We start from the raw sequence: 21,100 nt of genomic DNA on the forward strand, positions 1-21,100 counted from the left end.
GGATAGCACCAGCTGGGCAGCAGCCCAGACGCGACTGGCCAGGGGCTGGGCCCAGCGTACGCGCTGCTGGGTCCCCGCAGCAGGCCCCGGCTCGGGAGGTTCGGGGGCGCCGCAGCCGCGGAGCGCCATGGCCGCTTCCTCCCCCGCGGCAGTGGGAGCTGCAGCAGCAGCTGCTCCCGAGTCCCGCTGCCCGGGGGGACAACAACAGCTGCCGCCTGGCCCCGCGGGCCGCCCCCCTCCTCGCCCTACCACCCGACTGAGTCCTGCCTGCTGGGGGCCAGGCCGGACTCTCACTCACCCCGGCCCCGCGCTTCCCCTGGGTCTCCCGGGCCTCCCTCCAGCGCTTGCGGAGGGAGGGGGAATGGTGAGCCCGGGGAAGAGGCGGGGATTCGGGGAGGGAGCCAATCGGGGGAGGAGGGGGCGGAGTCGGGGCGGGGTGTGTGTGTGTGTGCGAGCACTTCCGGGCTCTAGGCTCTGGGGCATTTCCTTGTTTGTCCAGTGTCGGGACGCGGGATAAACAAGGAAATATCGGGACAGTCCTGATAAAATCGGGACGTCTGGTCACCCTAACCCAGTATCACGGCTGCCCAGAGCTGCAAGTACTGGGGCTTGGGACTCTGCATTGGGATCAAGGAGGGAGGCTGAGGCTAGTTAAGTGGGGAGGTGGTCGCTCTGTGTGGCTTTGCAGAGAGCGGCAGAAGAGGGCACCGGAGGGGTTTGTTGGGGGAAAGTTCACTGGCGCCGAAGACGACCAGGCGCACCCAAGACTCACCACTGGACTGGAACTTTGCTTAGGACTCCTGAACTCTGTGTGCAGACACATTGCTCAGTGTCTGCCCTTCCAGACTGTGCTACCACTGGGCCTGTGGGGCCCTGGCTTGGATGCAGCCCTGTCTTACTGCTCCCCCTATATTTCCCCTTGTTGTTTTTCTCCTCTCATCCCTCTGTAAATGATTATTTCCCTTGTTATATCCATGGTACTTTTCCTGTGGGTGTGTGTGTTCACTCTGGGGGGGGCGGGAGAGGTTGGAACAGGTGCCCCTGGGGTGGAAGGGATTTCTCCTGCTGCATTCCTGCATGCGCCATCTCTTGGCCAGAGCTGCCTGCAGAGCTGACTCCATCGTGGCCACGAGGGCACTAAAGTTACATATATGAACAACAAGAATATCCAGAGTTGTTATATCTAATGCTAAAAACAGTATGGGAAGAGAGAGAGGTTCATGCAGCAATGATGCAACCAAATTTAACTATGAGAGATTAGAGTAAGACCTAATGTGGGGCAGATTGTACCATCTCTGCCTACTGCAGGCTTCTCTCTCTTTTCAAACATCTGGTTCTGGCCACTGTCAGAGACAGGATACTGGACTAGAGGGGTCTGCTATATGGCAATTCCTGACTCTACATAAAGCAACCTTTCCATCCTCTAAATTTTGGGCCCTCCGTGTCTTATTTTAGAACAGGGTGGATTGATTTAAATCATCCATTTTAAATCTTGTTTTGCATTTTTTCTTAAAGCGCCTCCCCCCCCGAAGATAAAGTTGATTCTTATTAGTTGGTGTAATCTGGTATTTCTTTTTTGCTAAGAAGGAGGGTACACTACATCTATACACATTTAAGACATTATATAGCTTAACATACTTTTTTCAAATCCATAACATACATTTTATTGATATAAAATGGTAAATAACAGTTCATATTTACTAGACTGTAATTGTTACTTATGATTTGTATCAAGTTGCAGTTAGATGAAAATTGGAATTCAATACATCTACCTAAAATATGCTGGATTCATATGAAAAATAAGTTTATCAAAACAGGTTTTGTGTTTAAGACTAACTGATTTATTAAACAAAGGAAGTTAGTGAATTCTCAGTCAGTTAAATGAATTGTTTCTGGTCACGGTGACCTTAAAGATTTTAGAACTGGTAGATCTTGTGCTCTTACAACCTGGATTTTATTCAGATTGAAAGAGAACAAGCTTTCCTGCTTTTTCAACTCTCAATATGTTTCTCAACTTTGAATTAACTAGCTGGATAAACTGAAATGAAGAAAATACTCTCTCTGCACCTGCAGATGAGGCTCCAACTATCAGCAGGTCATTAACAAACACTGGCTCCAGTTTAGCTAGTGACTCCCACCCATTCAATGGCAATGGCGCCAAGTAGGGAGTTTCATACAGGACAGGAGGTGGGCTCCCAGGCAGAATGCTTAACTGTACAGCATTAGTGTGGAATGTGAGCTCTGCAGAGAAGTGCTTCTCCCAGCTTGTGTCCCTGGGGCAGAGAATCAGTATTTTTGTTTACAAACAGAGGTAGGGTGATTAAGCTAATGTAATTACCAGCCCTTTCTTAAGGGTCTTTTTTAAGGGTCTGGAAGTCCTTAGATGAACCTGTAAAACAGGAATCCCTGGGGGAGGAGGGAGGTGTTGAAGAGAATGCAGGGGACTCAGAAGAAATACAACTAAGCCTTCTGAGCCAAGTTTACATTCAGAAAAGAGGGAGATGGGGGAGTGAAAAGAAGGGGCCAAAGCCCAGGGGAGGGATAGCAATAGTATAGAGAAGTTCCCACTCTACCTGTGGTACCCCATCACCGTAGTATCTGAGTGCCTCACATCATAGCCCCACAGTGAGGCAGAGCAGTGCTGTTATCCCCATTGTATAGATGGGGCACTGAGGGGAACACAGACTAAAGGACAGATTTTCAACGGTTTTTAGGCACCTACTGGGATTTTCAAAAATGCCTAGAAGGTTAGGTGCTTGTAAACCCCACTAGATGCCTAACTGCATCTTTGGGTGCCTAAAAACCTTTGAAACTCTGTCCCTAAGGCCTTGAACTGAGGTCATACAAAAAGAAGAACAGGAGTACTTGTGGCACCTTAGGAAGTCCAGGGGGAGAGGAGTAGAACCCAGGTCTCTCAGGGCTATCTCCTGGTCTACTGGGCCACTCTTTCTCTCTGCTGTATGTTGCAAAAAAGAGGACTCAGATAGGAGCAAAACCAAGGAGGCCAGTTCTCTGATACTCCAGCAATCGATTCCAGGTGATTGAGAAGGATGTCGTGGTTCAAGCAGCACAGAGACAGACAGAAAGGAGAAACTTAAACGCCAATGGATGGCAGGTTCTGCCCCAGGCTGGGTTGTACAGCAATGCCTGCTGTGCAATTTTAGATTTTAACTGAAAACCATTTTGTTTTGTCATTTTTTGTTCTGAGTTTGAGAAAAGGAAGGAATGAGAAAGTGTCGTCCGAGTATCAGATGTGATTATACCTCAACTTCTGAATGTTTCAGCTGTATTCAGGCCAATTTCAGAAGAACAGAAATTGCATCCACCGAGTCCAGAAAGTCAACAATTATTGTCATGATTTGTATTATTCACTGGGCACTATCTATGTGCTCAGCACTGTTCAGGATATGCCAGAAAATGTAGTCCCTGAGCCAATGCATACAAGATATGTAACTCTGGATAAAATGGCTCAGATATATAAATATATAGTGTGTATAGTTACTGATCACATATTAACATCACAGTGAACATGTGATAACATATCTATAAGCGGAGGTGCTGATGGTGATAGAAGTTTTACTTGATTAAGGACTAGAAGATTGGACCCTCCAACTTTCTTTCAAGAGGAAGAGCTGCCCAGAGCTCCTGTGCCTGTTTATTTTCCTTTCCTGCCTTCAGTGGCCCTGATATACTTCAGAACTCTCAATTTTTTTCCTCAATTTTAAAACATGAAATTTTGTTGGTGTTTGGTTTAAAATATTCTCCTGTGAAAACTGCAACTCAATCACTGTAGTGTTGTGTTTAAGACCCTTCTGGAAAGTAACTAGCCTTTAAACAGAAGTGAAAACAGTGTTACCAATGCTTGTGATTTTGTCATGAGTCTCATAATTATTGTTTTCCTTAAATCCTCAACTCCTGGAGTCGAGTAGCTATGTGATGATTTCAGCCGTCATTCTTAAAGAAAAATGAAGTTTCTAACCCTTGTGGCTGTGGAGGAAGCTTCAAAATGTGACCCCAGCGCACCATAAAGGCTCAAAAAGCAGAATGTAAATAAAAAGATCAAATCTATTATTTTTACATAATCTCATTATTTTAAAGCCAATCTCACGATTTTTGGTGAGCCTGATTCATGATTTTTGAATATTTGGGGTTGACAATACTATGAAAGAGACTATGAGTCAATTTCACTCCTATTTAAAGTCAGTTTCTAGTCTATTTATAGTGAGGTAACACACCAACAGTCCCAGGCAGGTGCAGTATAAACTCATGGGGACATGCCCTAGAGGAAGATGTTTCCAAAAGTTAAATGAGCTATTCCAAGCTTAATGAACTGCAAAAAAGTGATGGAAAGTAACCTAGATTTTTCTACAACCATTTCAATTGTTGTATGCAAGAGTTAGTAACAAAGTAAGAATATACATCACATTTGTAAGCCTAACCAGTGTCTCTTAAGTGAATTGACACAAGATGTCAGAACATTGAGTATTAGAACTGAGTGGATCTAATATTTATTTGATTTTCTTTCTTGATATAGGAATTAGAAATTACCGGATAGGAATACCGTATCTAAGTTATCTGCAAAAAAAAACCAAGAGTTTTCAGGTGCCCAAGTAGCCTCTGGAATCACAGTTAAAGTTGCGCCCCTTTCCCCACCAAAATCTGAAATGGCGCCCCTGTTCAATGATTTCACTGAATCTCAGAAATGTAGGGCTGCAAGGGACCTCGTGAGGGCATCAGTCCAGTGTTTCTCAACCAGGGTCTCAGGCCCCCTGGGGAGCAGGTTTCAGGGGTACACCAAGCAGGACCAGTGTTAGACTCCCTGGAGTCCAGGGCAGAAAGCCTAAGCCCTGCCATGCAGGACTGAAGTCCGGGGCCCTGCCACCCGGGGCTGAAGCAGAAGCCTGAGCAACTTAGCTTTGTGGAGCACCCTGTGGGTTGGGGCCCCAGGCAATTGCCCTGCTGACTACCCCTTAACACCGGCCCTGGCTTTTATATGCAGAAAACCCTTGTGGTCGCACAGATGGCCCTGGAGTTTTTGTAGCGGGAGGGGGGGGGCTCAGAAAGAAAAAGGCTGCGAACCCCTGGTCTAGTCCATCTGACTTTCTTTAAAACTTCAGCTGCAAACATGCACGGCTTAATATTATTCGTCGCTTTAAATTTAAATGAACAGATTATACTTAGGCCTTAATATAGGTCATCGTAATTTCAACTATTTCAATTTTAAAAAAGAAAACGATATTTAAATTAAAAAGCCTGATGTTTATGTATATAAATAATCGAGTTTTATCCACCCTTGTTCAGCACAACCACAGGGGTTCCCTTAGTTACATGCCTACCAGCCTAGAGTACAGTATCAGGAGTGCAAGGCACAACAACCATGCCCACTGCCTGTGTTGCCAGAGATCCCCTGCCCTCTCCTTCACTTTGCACCTTGGTGCCTAGCCGCGCCCCCACTATTGCTCCTGGAACAACCCCCTGCTCCTTTCCCCTCCCCCTCTTTGCACCCTAGTGCCTGTCCCTCTACTCCCTCCCCACACTGTGGCCCCCGGTGCCAGCCTCCTCCCCTCCCCGCTCTTCCTCCTCGTAGCTCCCGTCCCCTCCTTTACACTCACCGGACTCCAAAGTTGCACTTGCCCATGAGGTTGAGCTTGCAGAAGTGGAGGCGCTCGCAGCCCGCACACTCCTTGCGGACGCAGAGCCGCAGCGGGGACACAGCGATCACCCAGCGGCCGCCCAACTCCTGGTGCACCAGAAACCTCTCGTGCCCCACATCCTGCAGGATCTGCTCCAGCTGCTGCTCAGAGAGCCCCACGTGCTCGGGGATCTTGCTGTACTCCAGCCGCCCCCCGTTAGAGCACAAGACCTTGGTAATGAAGCTGCAGACCGCAGGGTCAGACATGCTCGCTCTCGAGTCCAGGAGATTACTGACTGCGCAGACCCTCCCTCCCGCTCGCTCGGTTTCGTGGGCGGATCAGGCGCCTCCTCCCGTCCAGCTGAGGAAAAGAATCGAAACTGAAGGCAGAAAAGTATGCCTTTGGGGGATGGGCGGCAGGGCAGTGATTTAAGGCAGCAAATCAAAAAGTTATGGCATGCAAAGTATGTAGGAAGGGTGAAGGACATTTTATACCCAGTGTTTCCTTTTTTAATATGGAGATATACCTATCTCATGGAACTGGAAGGGACCTTAAAAGGTCATTGTGTCCAGTCCCCTGCCTTCACAGTAGGCCCAAATACTGCCCCTGACAGATTCTTTGCCCCAGATCCCTAAATGGCCCCCTTAAGGATTGAACTCACAACCCTTGATTTAGCAGGTCAATGCTCAAGGTCCTGTGCTCTCCCACCCCCACTTTTTGAAATACAGTTGCCTTTGCCCTTTTCTGAGACATGCGTTTAATCATTCCCATTTGTAGAATTGAGGGTGGGGGAGACATTCTCCTCTCATTTACAGAATAAAGTTATCCTGGATCTAAAGCTAAGAGATACAGGTTGCAAACCAGCAAGATGTTGGTATCAGCTTGAACATACAGTGTAGGAGGCACAGCAGAAGGCTATTTAAACTGGGGGAAAGGAGGGTGTCAGAGTTTTGCCCCTTCTGCCTGACCCTCCTCTTCCCCTCTCTGGCACTGACAACCCCCAGCAGCAGCCTGACCCTCCTGGCCCATGCGTCCTTACACCCATCCCTTCTGAATATTAATGAGTGGCATTGCAACCCGGGGGCATGGCCAAAAAGTAGTCAGCGCCAAACCCTGGGTGGACCCTGGCCTCTGCAGTGAAGATTAGGATAAACATGTTTATATGCAGGTAATGGGTGTGGTAAAATGAGGCCCTGAAACATAAGCCCTTGTATCAGAGGCCTGGTATGAGACCTAAAGCCTGAACTAAAGTAATGGTCAAGACTTTGCTATCATAAAGCAAAGTTAAGCTGTGAGCCAGAGGCTGGCCATGCTCACAGAAGCTGGCAAGAAGAAGGCTGATGTTGTAATTATACACATACCTAAAAGGTACTAAGAACTAGTAATATAAACATGTTCCAAGAAAGGTACCAGAACATTCCAGTACAAGCACATTCCACATAGATAACAAGGAACAGCCTGACCCATCCTAAAGATAGGGGCAGGAGCGTAATATGATAGAGTTTTGTTCAAACATGTACAAAGTGAGAGGTGGCACCCTAACACGTAGAGGGTTGCACCTCTATACGTCAGGAGAGATGTGTAACTTGTTTGTACCTGTGTATAAAAGTGTACCCCTGAAGAGTTGTCTTTGTCTGGCCTAGGGGACAGTGGTAAGTCCCGCCACTGACTGAGCCAGTCCATTGTCAGGGAGCGCATATGAACTAGCAGAACTGTAGACATCTGATCCAGGGAGCTAGAGACTGTGTTTTGTTTGGCAATAAACCTGGCCGGGTGCCTTCGTACCTTATCGGAGTCTGTGGTCATTGGGGGTTCTCTCGGGGTCTGCTGTGTCAGCTATCTGCGCAGAGCCGGGGCAGCACACAGGGAACACACGCACGCAGCCGACTATTATCAACACTGAACAGAGCAAAACACCACACTGGGGATGTCTGATGACAATGGGTGAAAGCCCAGAATAAATGTAAAAATCCCATTAGTCCCGAGATGGTTCTTTTGAGCCAGTATAATATAACCAACAAAAGCTATGGCACACGTGGCTTGTGGGTCGCATGTATAAGAGTGTAACCAAAAAAACAAACAAACCCAAACCACACACTCTGGCTTCAAATGCACCACTGAAGTCAATGGTGTTATATTCATCTAATGTATCTCTTTCCATAGCCACAATCCCCAACTAGACAAATTATTGTGATGGACTCCTTCAATGAACACTAATATAGTCAGAAATTTCTTTCAGGTTTTGTGTGTGCACATGCATGTGTGTGTGTGTTTCAAAGCTATAACTTAAATAAGAAGGAAAAAAAGAGTGCTACCATTCCGAAATAATATTGTTTATGTAGGACCTACACAACACTGTGTTCTTGCAATCCCTTCTGCTGGCCATGAAAGCAGCAGTTAATTAACATAAATTATGTGCAGAGCGGAGCTGATATAATAAATGATGGTGCAGAACCAAGCAAGTAAATAAGTTTTGTTAATTTCCAATGGGGTTTGTTTGGAGGGGAAAAGAGAGAGCAGTGGGTAGGTAAACACACATTGAGGAGAAAACTCATTTGTGGTTAAACTGAAAATTTAGATAAATCCATAAAGGAAGAAATTTAAATGTTAAACATTTAAACAATGCAGAGTTATAAGATTAAACTAATGAAGTTAACCAGTCATTTAATATCAAGAAGTTACACACACACACACACACACACACACATACACACACACAAAATAATACTGAAGGCATGTCTTCACTGCGGCAGTGCGCAGCATGAGCTCTCTCCCAGCCAGGGCCAGCTCCAGGCACCAGCCGAGCAAGCTCGTGCTTGGGGTGGCAGATTCTAAGGGGCGGCATTCCGTCCAATCTTAGGGCAGCATGGCTGCCCAATTTTTTTTTTTATTTTTTTTTTTTGCTTTGCTTCTGGGTCCAGCCACCCTGCACCCAGGGTTTTGGGGATTTTTTTGCTTTGCCTCTGGGTCCAGCACACCCGGCCCCTTTGAAACTCTTTTTTTTTTGCTCCGCTCCCCCCCCCCCCTCTTTTTTTTCCCCCCCTCCCCCCCTCACCCCCCCTGATCCCTCCGCATCCCGATATTTTAGATCTCTGGTCTGGTCACCCTATTTATAGTGCTGAAACTTGCAGCGCTCAGGGGTGTGTTTTTTCACCCCCCTGAGTGAGAAAGTTGCCGCGCTATAAAGAGCCAGTGTAGACAAGGCCTAAGTCACTTGTACTATTTGATGCAAACCAATTAACCTATTTGGCTCTAATCTCTTTTTCTTTGAAAACCATTACAATGCAAATCACAGTAACTAAACAGGTGTTTGTTTTTTGTTTGTTCATGTAACAGCTGAAAGTTAAACAGGGACTTCAGCAGGAGACTACATTGTTCAGGGTTGGGTTACATTCCAGAAATACATACATCTTCAGGGTGTCTATGTTGAGAAAATGTTGAGAAAATTCAGACCCGTAATTCACTGCTGCTGCAGTTTCAACAAACTCAATAGTCCAGTGATAATACTAGTATTTTGCTATGTCTTCACACTACTCCTCCTTTTGCAAGCTTTTCACCATCATGTCTGTGGCTGCTTGAGCAACAACTGCCTGGAGCTCTGCCCATCACCACGCCACACAAAACTGAAGAAATTAAAGACTTCCTGATCACAGCCAGGAGGAAGGATGCAGAATCTGTTAATATCAAAAAGAACAAAAACCATGAAATTCAAGATCTGCTGAAGCCAGTACCTATACACACTGCTCATCACAGACAAGGGACTTGGCTACACTGGTGAGTTAGAGCATATTAAAGCAGTCCTGGGTGCCCTAACTCATGATGTGTCCACACTGGCAAGGCACGTAGTGCACCCGGACTCTACGGCTGGAGCACTCCTGGTAATCCACCTCGATGAGAAGCAAAACGCTTGATGCACCCCAGCTGGAGCACTGCAGCGCCAGTGTGGACACTCTGGTCTATTAATGTGCTCTGATCAGCCTCTAGAAGTGTCCCACAATGCCTGGTCTAGACACTCTGGTCATCACTTTGAACTCTACTGCCCTGCCCTCAGGAGACCAACCATCAGGCCCACCCTTTAAATTCTCTGGGAATTTTGAAAATCCCCTTCCTGTTTTGTCAGCAAGGCATGGAGTGCTCTCAGCGAATCTTTCCAGGTGACCACACCTCCACGTGCCAGGCGAGCCCCAGTATGGAGCAATGGCGGGGTGCTGAACCTCATCAGTGTTTGGGGGAGGAAGCTGTCCAGTCCCAGCTGCGCTCCAGCCATAGGAATTATGATACCATTGGGCAGATAGAGGAGGTGCCCAGTAAGTGGCTTTTATTTTGGGAAGGAAGTTGTTCAGTGCAGGCTCTTAGGGCGAGGAGGGTTAGGGCTGCATGCATGCCTAGATGCGGAATAGGGCATTGATGTGCTCTCTCACATCGCGGTAATCGGCCTCAGTGATCTCTTCAAAGGTCTCATGCAGAAACTGGGCAATCTGCTTGCGCAGGTTCCTTGGCAGCGCTACTGTGCTCCTTGTCCCAGTCAGGCTAACATGTACACGCCACTGTGCCACGAGGGGCGGGGGACCATTGCTGCACATAGGCAAGCTGCATATGGGCCAGGGCAGAAGCCGCATTGTAGTAGAAGACCCTCCCTTGCTTCCCAGGTCACCCTCAGCAGCGAGATATCTTCCAGGACGAACTCCTGTGGAAAATGTGGGGACAGTGTTCAGTATAGGGCCCCCCTGCAGCTATTGGCTCTCTCCAAGACACAGAACCCCAGAGGACAGTACGGCCGTGAAACTTGCCCCTGTGCTTACTCACCTTTTTGGGGGCTCCTGTGAGTTATGTGCACTCGCTTTGGGATGGGCAATTTCTGCTGTTGTGTAGACTGTGCTTGCCCTTAAGTATGGGGGAATCATTGCTCTGTCTGGTGTGAACAACGCTGCCTCTGTTAAGTGTTGCATTTTGGCTTTACAGATGCAACCTTGAGATCTCAGTTGTCCTTGTTATCAACAGCCGAAAGACTCCAAAGAATTAGGAAGTGGCCACATAGAAGCAAAGAAGACATGCTGCATGAAGTAAAGCAGCAGTCCCTTAATGAAAATCAAAAAGCACAGGAGTGGCAGGAGAGTGAAAGGAGGGTCCGCCAGCAGAATGCGTATCACCGGCATGAAAACACGGAGCGGCTGCTAAGCATTAGGGAGCGCCAAGTGGACTAAATACAGGCGCTCGTAGCAATGCAGGCGGAGCACTTCCACGCCTGCACCCCCCTCCCCTGCAGCCTTATCCCCAAACTCTTTCCTTTGTGCCCCCATGTCACCGACAACCCACTTTCCTCAACATCCAGGTTCTTATCACCACCAGCTGCCTCCAACACCTGAAGCTTCACCACCCAGCCCTGCAAACTATGACCCCTACCCACTGCACTCAACCCCCATCACGATGCATTTTAGCCAGCCGTAAGTGCAGCACTCATTGCACAGCACTCCAGACAGGAAGGCTGAGTATGATAACAGGACATATGCAAATCTGTGATTGTACCATTCCCCACCCCACCCCCTTTCCCTTTCTGTTCCCCAAGCGGTTGTGTTTCTTTTCAATAAATGGATTTTTTGGCTTTGAAAACATTCTTTATTATTGCATTAAGTAAAAGATACCTTAGCCCAGGAAAACAATAGGCACTGCAAGTCAGTGTAGAAAAAACAGATTCCTACTAACATTGGAACCACTGCACTTCACTCGGGTGCAGGGAACCAAACATTACTGGTGGCTTTCAGCCTCAAATTGCTCCCTCAAGGCATCCCTAATTCTTGCAGCCCCACACTGGGCCCCTCTAATATCCCTGCTCTCTGGCTGTTCAAATTCAGCCTCCAGGTGTTGAACCTCCGAGGTCCATGCCTGAGTGAAGCTTTCACCCTTCCCTTCACAAATGTTATGGAGGGTACAGCACACAGATGTAACCGTGGGGAGGTCAGGTCCAGCTTCCCATACAGACAATGCCAGTGACCCTTTAAATGGCCAAAAGCACACACCACAGTCATTCTGCACCAACTCAGACTGTTGTTGAACCACTCCTTGCTGCTGTCAAGGCTCTCTATGTAGGGTTTCATGAGCCACGGCATTAAAGAGTAAGCGGGGTCTCCAAGGATCACAATGGGCATTTCGACTTCCCCTACGGTGATCTTCTGGTCTGGCAAAAAAGTTCCGGCTTGCAATTTCCTGAACAGGCCAGTGTTCCGAGAGATGCGTGCATCATGCACCTTTCTGGACCAGCCTGCGTTAATGTCAGTGAAATGCCCACGGTGATCCACAAGCGCCTGGAGAACCACAGAGAAATACCCCTTTCGATTAACGTACTCAGAGGCTAGGTAGGCTGGTGCCAGAATTAGAATATGTTTCCCATCTATCGCCCCTCCACAGTTAGGGAAACCTATTTGTGCAAAGCCAGCCACAATGTCAAGCATGTTGCCCAGAGTCACGGTTCTACTGAGCAGGATGCGATTAATGGCCCTGCAAACTTGCATCAACATGATTCCAACGGTCGACTTTCCCACTCCAAACTGGTTAGCAACCGATTGGTAACTGTCTGGAGTTGCCAGCTTCCAGATTGCAATAGCCACCTGCTTCTCCACCGTCAGGGCAGCTCTCAATCTCGTGTCCTTGTGCCACAGGGTGGGGGCGAGCTCCTCACACAGTCCCATGAAAGTAGCTTTTCTCTTCCAAAAGTTCTGCAGCCACTGCTCATCATCCCAGACTTGCATGACGATGTGATCCCACCACTCAGTGCTTGTTTCCCGAGCCCAAAAGCGGCGTTCCAGTGAGCATGTCCGTGAATACCACAAGCAATCTCGTGTTGTATGCATTACTCGAGTCGATATCATCGTCGGACTCCTCACTGTCAGTTTGTAGCTTAAGGAGTAACTCAACTGCCATTCGCGACGTGCTGGCGAGGCCCATCAGCATATTCCTCAGCACTTCGAGGTCCATTCCCGCAGACCAAAAGGGAAGACAGCGCGCAGTACAAAAAACATTGAAAGATGGCGCCAAATGTGGATGGAAGCACAGGGATTGCTGGGATGCGAAGCGATTCATCACAGGGCGTTGGGACAGGACCCAGAATGCCCCGTCCCCCTGCCCCCTTCCCACAAGCCTCAGCACCAGAATGGGAAGAGGTGCTCTGTGGGATAGCTGCCCATAATACACAGCTTCCAATTCTGCTGCAAATGCCGTAAATGTGGCCACGCCAGTGCATTTGCAGCTGAGAGTGTGGACACATGGCAGCGCTTTCCCTACTGTGCTCTCCGAGGGCTGGTTTAACTCACAGCACTCTACATCTGCAAGTGTAGCCATGCCCAAGGAGAAGACTGAGAAACTGAAGGAGTCCCAGCCACCTGGTTTGGCTGTGAAAGAACTGAAATGAACCAGTCATGCACAGAGCTTTTTTCATGTATTATAATAAAAGAGGGAACTGTTTAAAAAAAAAGCAGAAGCTTCAATGTAGAGAGAGCACTGGAGATTGTACCAAAGCAATATTGCCCAGCCCAGAGATGACCTGTACCTGCCAATAGTGGAGGGGAGGAAGGGGGGGAGGGGAAGGACACAGAGTGAGGGCAGCCAGCTTCAGGAGTGTTACTGAGCATACTGCTCCATGAGACAACTCTGGCCAAGCCGAAATGTTAAAAAAAAATCATGAGAGAGACAAGGTGAATGAGGTAATATCTGTTATGCCACAATGGCTAAAGAACAGAGTAAAAGAAGCAGATAGAGGCAAAAATACATTCTTTAAAAAGTGGAAGTTAAATCCTAGTGAGGAAAATAGAAAAGAGCATAAACTCTGGCAAGTGAAGTGTAAAGGTATAATTAGGCAGGCCAAAAAAGAATTTGAAGAGCAACTAGCAAAAGACTCTCAAACTAACAGAAAAAAAAATTAAGTAGATCAGAAGGAAATCTGATAAACAATCAGTGGAGTCACTGGATGATCGAGGTGCTAAAGGAGCACTCAAGGAAGACAAGGCCATAGCAGAGAAGCTAAATGAATTCTTTGTATCAGTCTTCACTGCAGAGGGTGTGAGGGAGATTCCAACACTTGAATCTTTCTTTTTAGGTGACAAATCTGAGGAACTGTGGATTGAGATTGAGGTCTCAATAGAGGAATTTTGGGAACAATCGATAAATTAAACAGTACTAAGTCACCAGGACCAAACGGTATTCACCCAAGAGTTCTGTCCGAACTCAAATATGAAATTGCAGAACTATTAATTGTGGTATGTAACCTATCACTTAAATAAGCTTCTATACCAGATGACTGGAGGATAGCTACCGTAATTAAAAAAAAAAAAAAAAAAGGCTCCAAAGATGATTCTGGCAATTACAGGCCAGTAAGCCTAACTTCAGTACCAGGCAAATTGTAAAGAATAGAATTATCAGACACACAGATTAACATGATTTACTAGGGAAGAATCAACATGGCTGTGACATATCAGGTTACAATCCAGACTTATGAGCAGCTGTGTCACACTTGCCCTGTACCATTAGGTACCTTGCATTGCCTTGCTGAAGGAGTTCCCACCTGGGCTCCTCACAAATAGCCTTCCAGCCACACATGAGTGTTTGTGTGTAACTGCAGCCTGCCAGCCACACTTGGGTTACACTCAGGCTCTCACCAGTATTGGTTATACTCCAGGGTGACCCCAACATCCCCCAGTCTTAGATTTTCCCCCAGAAATGTATGTCCTGTACTGCCCAGCTTTCTTCTTGACAATGCAAATTATATAAAGTCCATTATTTCTTATTAATAGAAATAATATGCACACAAATTGCCATCCCAAATAGTGTTTCCCAGACACTTCAGTTTAAACACACTGGATTAGATAAAACAATAAAGTAAGGTCATTAACTACAAAGAGATAGATTTTAAGTGAGTACAAGTAATGAGGCATAAAAGTCAGAAATGGTTACATGAAACACAACTAGTGCCTAACTCAAATCGTGTTAAATTCAAAGTAAAGTTTTCTCACCACATGCTTCCAGTGGTCTTACTGACCAAGCTCCTTAAGTGAGGACCCTCTCTCTCCCCATGCCCATCACATTGACGGCACCTAAAGCAACAAAGGAAATACTTGTTGGATACCGGGAGAAAGGGTCCTGAGCTAAGAAGCTTGGTTATAATTTTATCAAGACTACCCCTAACTGGAGCTGAATTATCTGTACTCTCCAAGGGACTGGTCTTCTGTACCACAACAGAACCTTATACCATACTAACACGTGGAGAACTGGAAAAATACTTCCACCAACTCTGCCAAGAATTCTTTCACAACAATGACGACGGCACCCACCATTACCATGTTCCCTCCGACTGTCATAAGAAAAAAGAATCATCTGACTGGACATCCCACTGTGGACAAAGCCACACTCTTTGATCATAACATTGTTATGTTGATCATAACACTGATTGCTTCAGAAAAAAAATTGACTGTGAAATCCTTAACAAACATCACATCTACCACAATCTCCACACTGCTGAGTGGACAGCTATACAGAAATTCAACCACGAGATGGGGGGGACAAAAGGGGGGAGCCATCATAGTCCCCCAACTGTGATGACTACATTAGCTAGGCCAACCAACAACTCTCCAACACCACCGACTATAAAGAACTCAAAGAAGATCCCATACCACAATTTATCTAGGAGTTTAAGGATATCATCAAATCCTTCCCCAAACAACTCCAAGAGAAACTCTACAACCTCATCCCCCATGAACCTACCCCAGGGACCTTCTACATGCTTCCCAAAATAACAAACAAGGGAAACCCAGGCAGAGTCCTTATATCTGACCACAGCACTCTTATTGGAGGAATATCGGGACTCATAGAAACCATGCATAAGAGGTTGGGAAACCAGAACTGTCTGGGCCAGAAGGGGGAGATCAAGATGACCCTTACTCTGTCCTGGCAGATTCTATGTAGAACTCATGGCAGGAGCGGTAGTGAAGGGAAGGCATAGTTGAATTGGTCTGACCAAGTAAGAAGCAAAACCTCGCCCTGGCAGGAGCGAGGGGAGTTAGGGCTTTTCTGGAGCAATACATGATGCATTTCCTGTTTGCTTGAGAGGCAAACAGATCGCTGGTTGGGGTTCACCATAGAGTACACACTACAGGGTCATGGAGCTCCCACTTGTGGTTGACTGAGAAATATCTTCTGAGAGAATCTGAGCACATTTTGCTTCCTCAGGAGATAGGTTGTGGATAGGGTGATTTGATTGCTGATACACCAGTTCCAGAGGCTGACGCTTCTGCACACACGGAGGCGGATCATGCTCCCACTTGCTTGTTGGTGTCGAAGACAGATGTAACATTGTCTGACATTATAAGGACATGGTGAGTGCAGAAGAATGGAAGAAATGACTTGCATGGAAATGACTTCTGTACTTCTCACAGCTCCAGGATATTGATGTGCATTCTGGCCTCTCGAGATGTCCATGCATCTTGTGCCATGTGGCTGTTCATGTGCGCTCCACAACCTAATAGGGATGTGTCCATAATGATGGTCCTGTCAGGAGAGGAAGGGAGAAAGGGGATGCAAACGCATGCCTGTCACAGATTTGTCCAGCACAGTAGGGAAGACAATGCCTTAGCCAGAACTGTCACCATGAGGTTCATGGAATGACAGCTTGGGGAGTATACCCACTGCAGCTAAGCTTGAAAGCAATGAAGGTGGAGTCTTGCGAGTAGAGTGACATAGTGCATGAGGCCATATGACTTCAGAGAGACAGACACATTTTGACCAGTACTTGAGGGTTGATTGTGACATGAGTTATGATATTGTTCATTGTCTGAAACCTGGCCGTAGGCAGGTACACTCTTGGGGTGATAGAATTTAAGGTTGCCCTGATGAAATCCAGAGATTGTGGGGGAGGGGGTGAGAACAGATTTCTCGATATTTACGCTGACTCCCAGTGAAGAGAGGAGATGTAGCATCATGGAAGTTGATGCATAGGCTTCCTGGCGGGACGTGGCAACAAGGAGCCAGTCATCAAGACGGGGAAGACAATGAGATCACAATGTCTGACATGGGCCACTACAACTGAGAATATCTTGCTAAAGACTCTGGGGGTGATTTCTATTCCGAAGGGGAGAACTCTATACTGATAATGGTCGGAGCCCACCATGAATCTGAGAGAGCATCTGTGAGAGGGATGAATGTCTACATGAAAGTAGGCGTCCATCATATTAAGAACTGTGAATCACATGCCCTTTGCTAAAAGATCGCTGCCAACGTTGACGCTGTGAAATCTGAGTTTGTGAATGAAGCAGTTAAGATGGTGGAGGTCAAGGATTAGTCTCCAACCATGCTTCTTTTTGGGGATCAGGAAGTAGGTTGAGTAAAACCCTCTCCGCCCTTGGCATTGCAGAGGGACATATCTATTGCTCCTCCCTCCAGTAAGGAATTCACCTCTTGTTTGAGAAAAGTGGTCGCCATAGAGAGGTGGGGAGTAGGGGGTTGGTAAAGATGCAAATTATTGTATAGCCAGAGTGGCTGAGGTTCAGCTCCCACTTGTCCATTGTTATGGCACTCCAGTTATTGAAAGAGTGTGCTAGACGGTCCCCAAATGGTGTGGTGGGGGGAGAGTCTGGAGGGCTTAGTGTTCTGTGGCTGAGATTGAGATACTGAGCCTTGTTTCAGAGGGTGTAGGGAAACTCTCCCACCAACATAGTGCTGTCTACACTGGTGCTTAGGTCTGTGTAACTTACGTGGCTCACGGGGGGTGACTTTTTCACACCCCTGAGTGACATAAATTATACTTCAATAAGTACTAGTGTAGACATAGCCTTAGTAAAACCACCACCTTTTTCTTTTCAGTTATATTCTGTTCCAGTCTCTTGGTAGAGGTGGACCAGTCCTCTGAGCTATCAAGCCAGTCCATTTTCCCTAAAGAGCTAGACACTTTTAGCTTTCTTTTCCCCACAAATGTTTAGTTCACTCAGTCCCAGTGGCTGAAGGCTGCAGTGTCCTTTTAGCATCTCCTTCACTAGGCCTATGCAGTCACTGCATTTCATTGTATTGCTGGATTAGGACCCCAGGTTCATCACTAGTTGGTAATTTTTGCTCTGTAAACAAAATTTGTAGAAACCTCACAAATGGCATTCTGACTAATAATTTTTACTAACCATACGCAAATGTGCAAGGCCTGGCTACTTATGTACTGTTGTTCTGGCTGGTTTCTAAAGAAGATCTAGGTATCCTGCTGTGACGTTGCACTCCATATGTTTTATGGAAATATGCTTATGAGTGTGAATATGATGTAACTGGAATATGCTTTATACAAAAGGTCTTTTGTAAGGTATAATTACAAAGCTTATAATCTACTGAGTGTGTTCATATTATTTGTATGCATGCATCATTCTTGTATCTGAAGCTAGAAATATGAAGTATAACTCTGAGGTCCTATTGTAATTATGCAAAGTGTGGGCCATTAATGGTGATTTAGAATCTTGATGGCTCCCATTGACTAGGACAATTGGTTCTAAATGGCTCTGTTTACTTACAAACCTTCCTGTGTACCTGTGGGCCAGCCCAGGAAGAATGGAGGCTGGGATCTCACAGGACATGTGATCATGTCACTTGATACTGGAATCCATCTTAAATCTGGTACTTTTCAATTTAGAAGGAGGGGTGGGGACCCAAAGAGACAAAAGATTCCCACCTTGTGCCAAAGCTATAAAAGGAACAGAACAAAGTAGGCTGCCAGTCATGAGAACACTGTACCAGGGAAAGGATTGGGCCCAGACTCGGAAGGAGTCTAGTCTGTGAAAGAAGCTTATTGGACCATCTCTGAGGGTGAGATTTTACCTGTAAACAGTTTCTTAATGTATTAGGCTTAAACTTGTGTATTTTTGCTTTATTTTGCTTGGTGACTTACTTTGTTCTGTCTGTTATTCCATGAAACCACTTAAATCCTACTTTTTATACTAAATAAAATTACTTTTGTTTATTAATGAACTAGAGTAAGTGATTAATACCCGCGAGAGCAAACAGCTATGCATATCTCTCTATCAGTGTTAGAGAGGGAGGACAATTTATGAGTTTACCCTCTATAAGTTTTATACAGAGTAAAACGGATTTATTTGGGGTTTGGATCCCATTGGGAACTCGGTGTCTGGGTGTTGGAGATAGGTGACCTGCTGAGCAGTTTTTGGTTAAAGTCTGCAACTGTGGGGGCGTGGACCAGACCTGAGTCTGTGCTGCAGCAAGCTAGTGTGTCTGACTCAACAAGGTAGGGTTCTGGAGTCCCAAGCTGGCAGGGAAAACAGGCTCAGAGGTAATTCCAGCACGTCAGGGGACAGTCCCAAGGGGGTCTCTGTGACCAAACCCGTCACACCTGCCTCTTAGTCTAGTACCCAAACCATTGGGCCACACTGCCTCTCCAGCTTATGAGAGCGACAATCCCCAAGATCTGATAATCCTAACATATGACAATTATGTGAACACCAAAACGAAATGCAGTGGCTGATTTTCAATACATTGCAAGGGGAAAATAAGAGAGAAGAGATCAAAGCCTAGTAGTGGTGGTGGTGGGTGGGTGGTCTTTGGGTACATCTGCACTGAACACTCCTTATGGTGGAGTGTAGAGTACATACACTGCACACACCCCTAGCAAGGGTACATATAGCAGTGTAGATGGTGAGGCACTGCTTAGGTGAGTAAACACATGCCAGAACCTTAGGGTATGTACCCTACACTGCTCTCCACATGCCCAAGCCCCTGTCTATACGCCTATTTTTAGCAGTGTAGTGTGCCACTACTGGAGTCTTTCCCTGCTGCAGGGAAAGGCCCCAGCAGGGGAAAAGGCTCTGGCTGGGGGAGGCAAGAAGGAAAGGCTCTAGCAACTCCTCCTGCTGGAGCCTTTCCCCACTACCTCGTCCATGTCAGAGCCTGTCACTACTGCATGTAGCTACACACTGCAGCAGAGACACAGCCTGCTTTTAACTGCAGCCTATACTTACATATATCCTACATACTGCTGCCGTGTGCATGCAGTGTAGACATACCCTTAAAGTATTTTAGGTGCTTCACTTCTCCTGGCTTTGTTGAAAGAAGAGTGTAGAGATGTCTGCTTGTTTAGTCTGCAGCCACTAGATGGAACCAACACACCTTTCATTAAAACAACAAGGAGTCCAGTGGCACCTTAAAGACTAACAGATTTATTTGAGCATGAGCTTTCATGGGTAAAAAACCCACTTCTTCAGATGCATGGAGTGAAAATTACAGATGCAGGCATTGTTATACTGACACATGAAGTGGAGAACCAGTGTTGACAATAATTTTCACTCCATGCATCTGAAGAAGTGGGGGTTTTTTACCCACAAAAGCTTATGCCCAAATAAATCTGTTAGTCTTTAAGGTGCCACCAGACGCCTTGTTGTTTTTGTGGATACAGACTAACACGGCTACCCCCTGATACTTGACACCTTTCATTGCCTCTGTTAAGATTCAGTTTGATGAAAATACTGATTCCTGATAATACTTTGGCTGTGACAACTTCGTATCAATTTCTGATGAGTTCACAGTAACCATATGGTCTGCACAGGTACATACAGAGAGCTCCAAAATATGCATAAAACAGACGGTCTTTTAATTGTTATAATCTGAAAGAATATAGCTATTTGGGGGGCTTCTGAAGGATTACAAGCCAAAGAAGAGTGTAACAGCCTGTAGTTCACTACATTGGACCTGGATGATCAGACCTTGGGTATTGTACTTTAAAGCATGGTTGCCTCTAGGAAGGTAGTTTGTCTAGAAAAAAGAACCAATAATTTGTCAGGTATGCTGGGATATATTCCTGATTCTGCCTTTGAGACATCCTGTGAAATTGGACAAGTCACATAACCCATCTGTGCCTGTTTCCCCAACAATAAAATGAGTTTAAATAAAGCCTACTTGAAGGAGGTGCTGTGTGTCTTAATATATTAAATGTTTATGAAGCAATTCAATATCCTGGGATAAAATATGTGATAAGTACATAAAAGTGTTTAAAAAAATGCATTCACGTGAAAGCTTTGATGTCACTCTGCTGCACATTAGAACCACTCAGAATCCATGGCAGTAGGAGGGACAGAATCCAGCTCCTTCGTTCCCAAAAGTTCAGTTATAAGTGGAGCTAAAGGAGAATTTCCACAAATGATTTTAAGACCTATGACATACATTTGAATATATTAATAATAGTTTGTATAACAGTGGAACAGACAGGCCCCAACCAAAAACAGGGCTCCATTGTGGTACACAATGTACATACATACAGTAAAAACCTGTCCCTCCCCGGAAGAGCTTACACCCATAAATAGATAGTAGATAGAGGGCTGGGGGGAGATGGACAACAAAGGAAGCATCGAGTCCTAGCTAAAGCTCTACATGCCCTAATATTAATAATAACACAATAATGTCTTCACGCTGTACATGGGGAACTGGGAATGAGAGGCACAGCT

At 46.1% G+C, this 21,100-nt stretch overlaps 2 protein-coding genes across 2 annotated transcripts in view; one reads left to right on the forward strand and one right to left on the reverse strand.

Moving 5' to 3' along the window:
• The window catches only part of LOC117884145 (protein mono-ADP-ribosyltransferase PARP12-like), a gene marked incomplete in the record, with an annotated part of 41,769 nt that extends 35,787 nt beyond the window's left edge, over positions 1-5,982 (reverse strand). Inside the window, 1 exon segment of the mRNA XM_034784300.1 lies at positions 5,613-5,982. Coding sequence (XP_034640191.1) covers positions 5,613-5,899 — 287 coding nt within the window.
• Positions 5,983-6,942: 960 nt separating this feature from the next.
• Positions 6,943-13,038, forward strand: LOC117871797 (60S ribosomal protein L38-like). Its single transcript, XM_034759588.1, is given in 4 exon segments — positions 6,943-7,001; positions 9,183-9,332; positions 9,334-9,407; positions 12,965-13,038. Coding segments are annotated over 4 exon segments (357 nt in total).
• Positions 13,039-21,100: the final 8,062 nt, after the last annotated feature.

The sequence above is a fragment of the Trachemys scripta genome, chromosome 1 (genome assembly GCF_013100865.1).
Source record: "Trachemys scripta elegans isolate TJP31775 chromosome 1, CAS_Tse_1.0, whole genome shotgun sequence".
In the NCBI taxonomy this organism is placed as follows: domain Eukaryota; kingdom Metazoa; phylum Chordata; order Testudines; family Emydidae; genus Trachemys; species Trachemys scripta.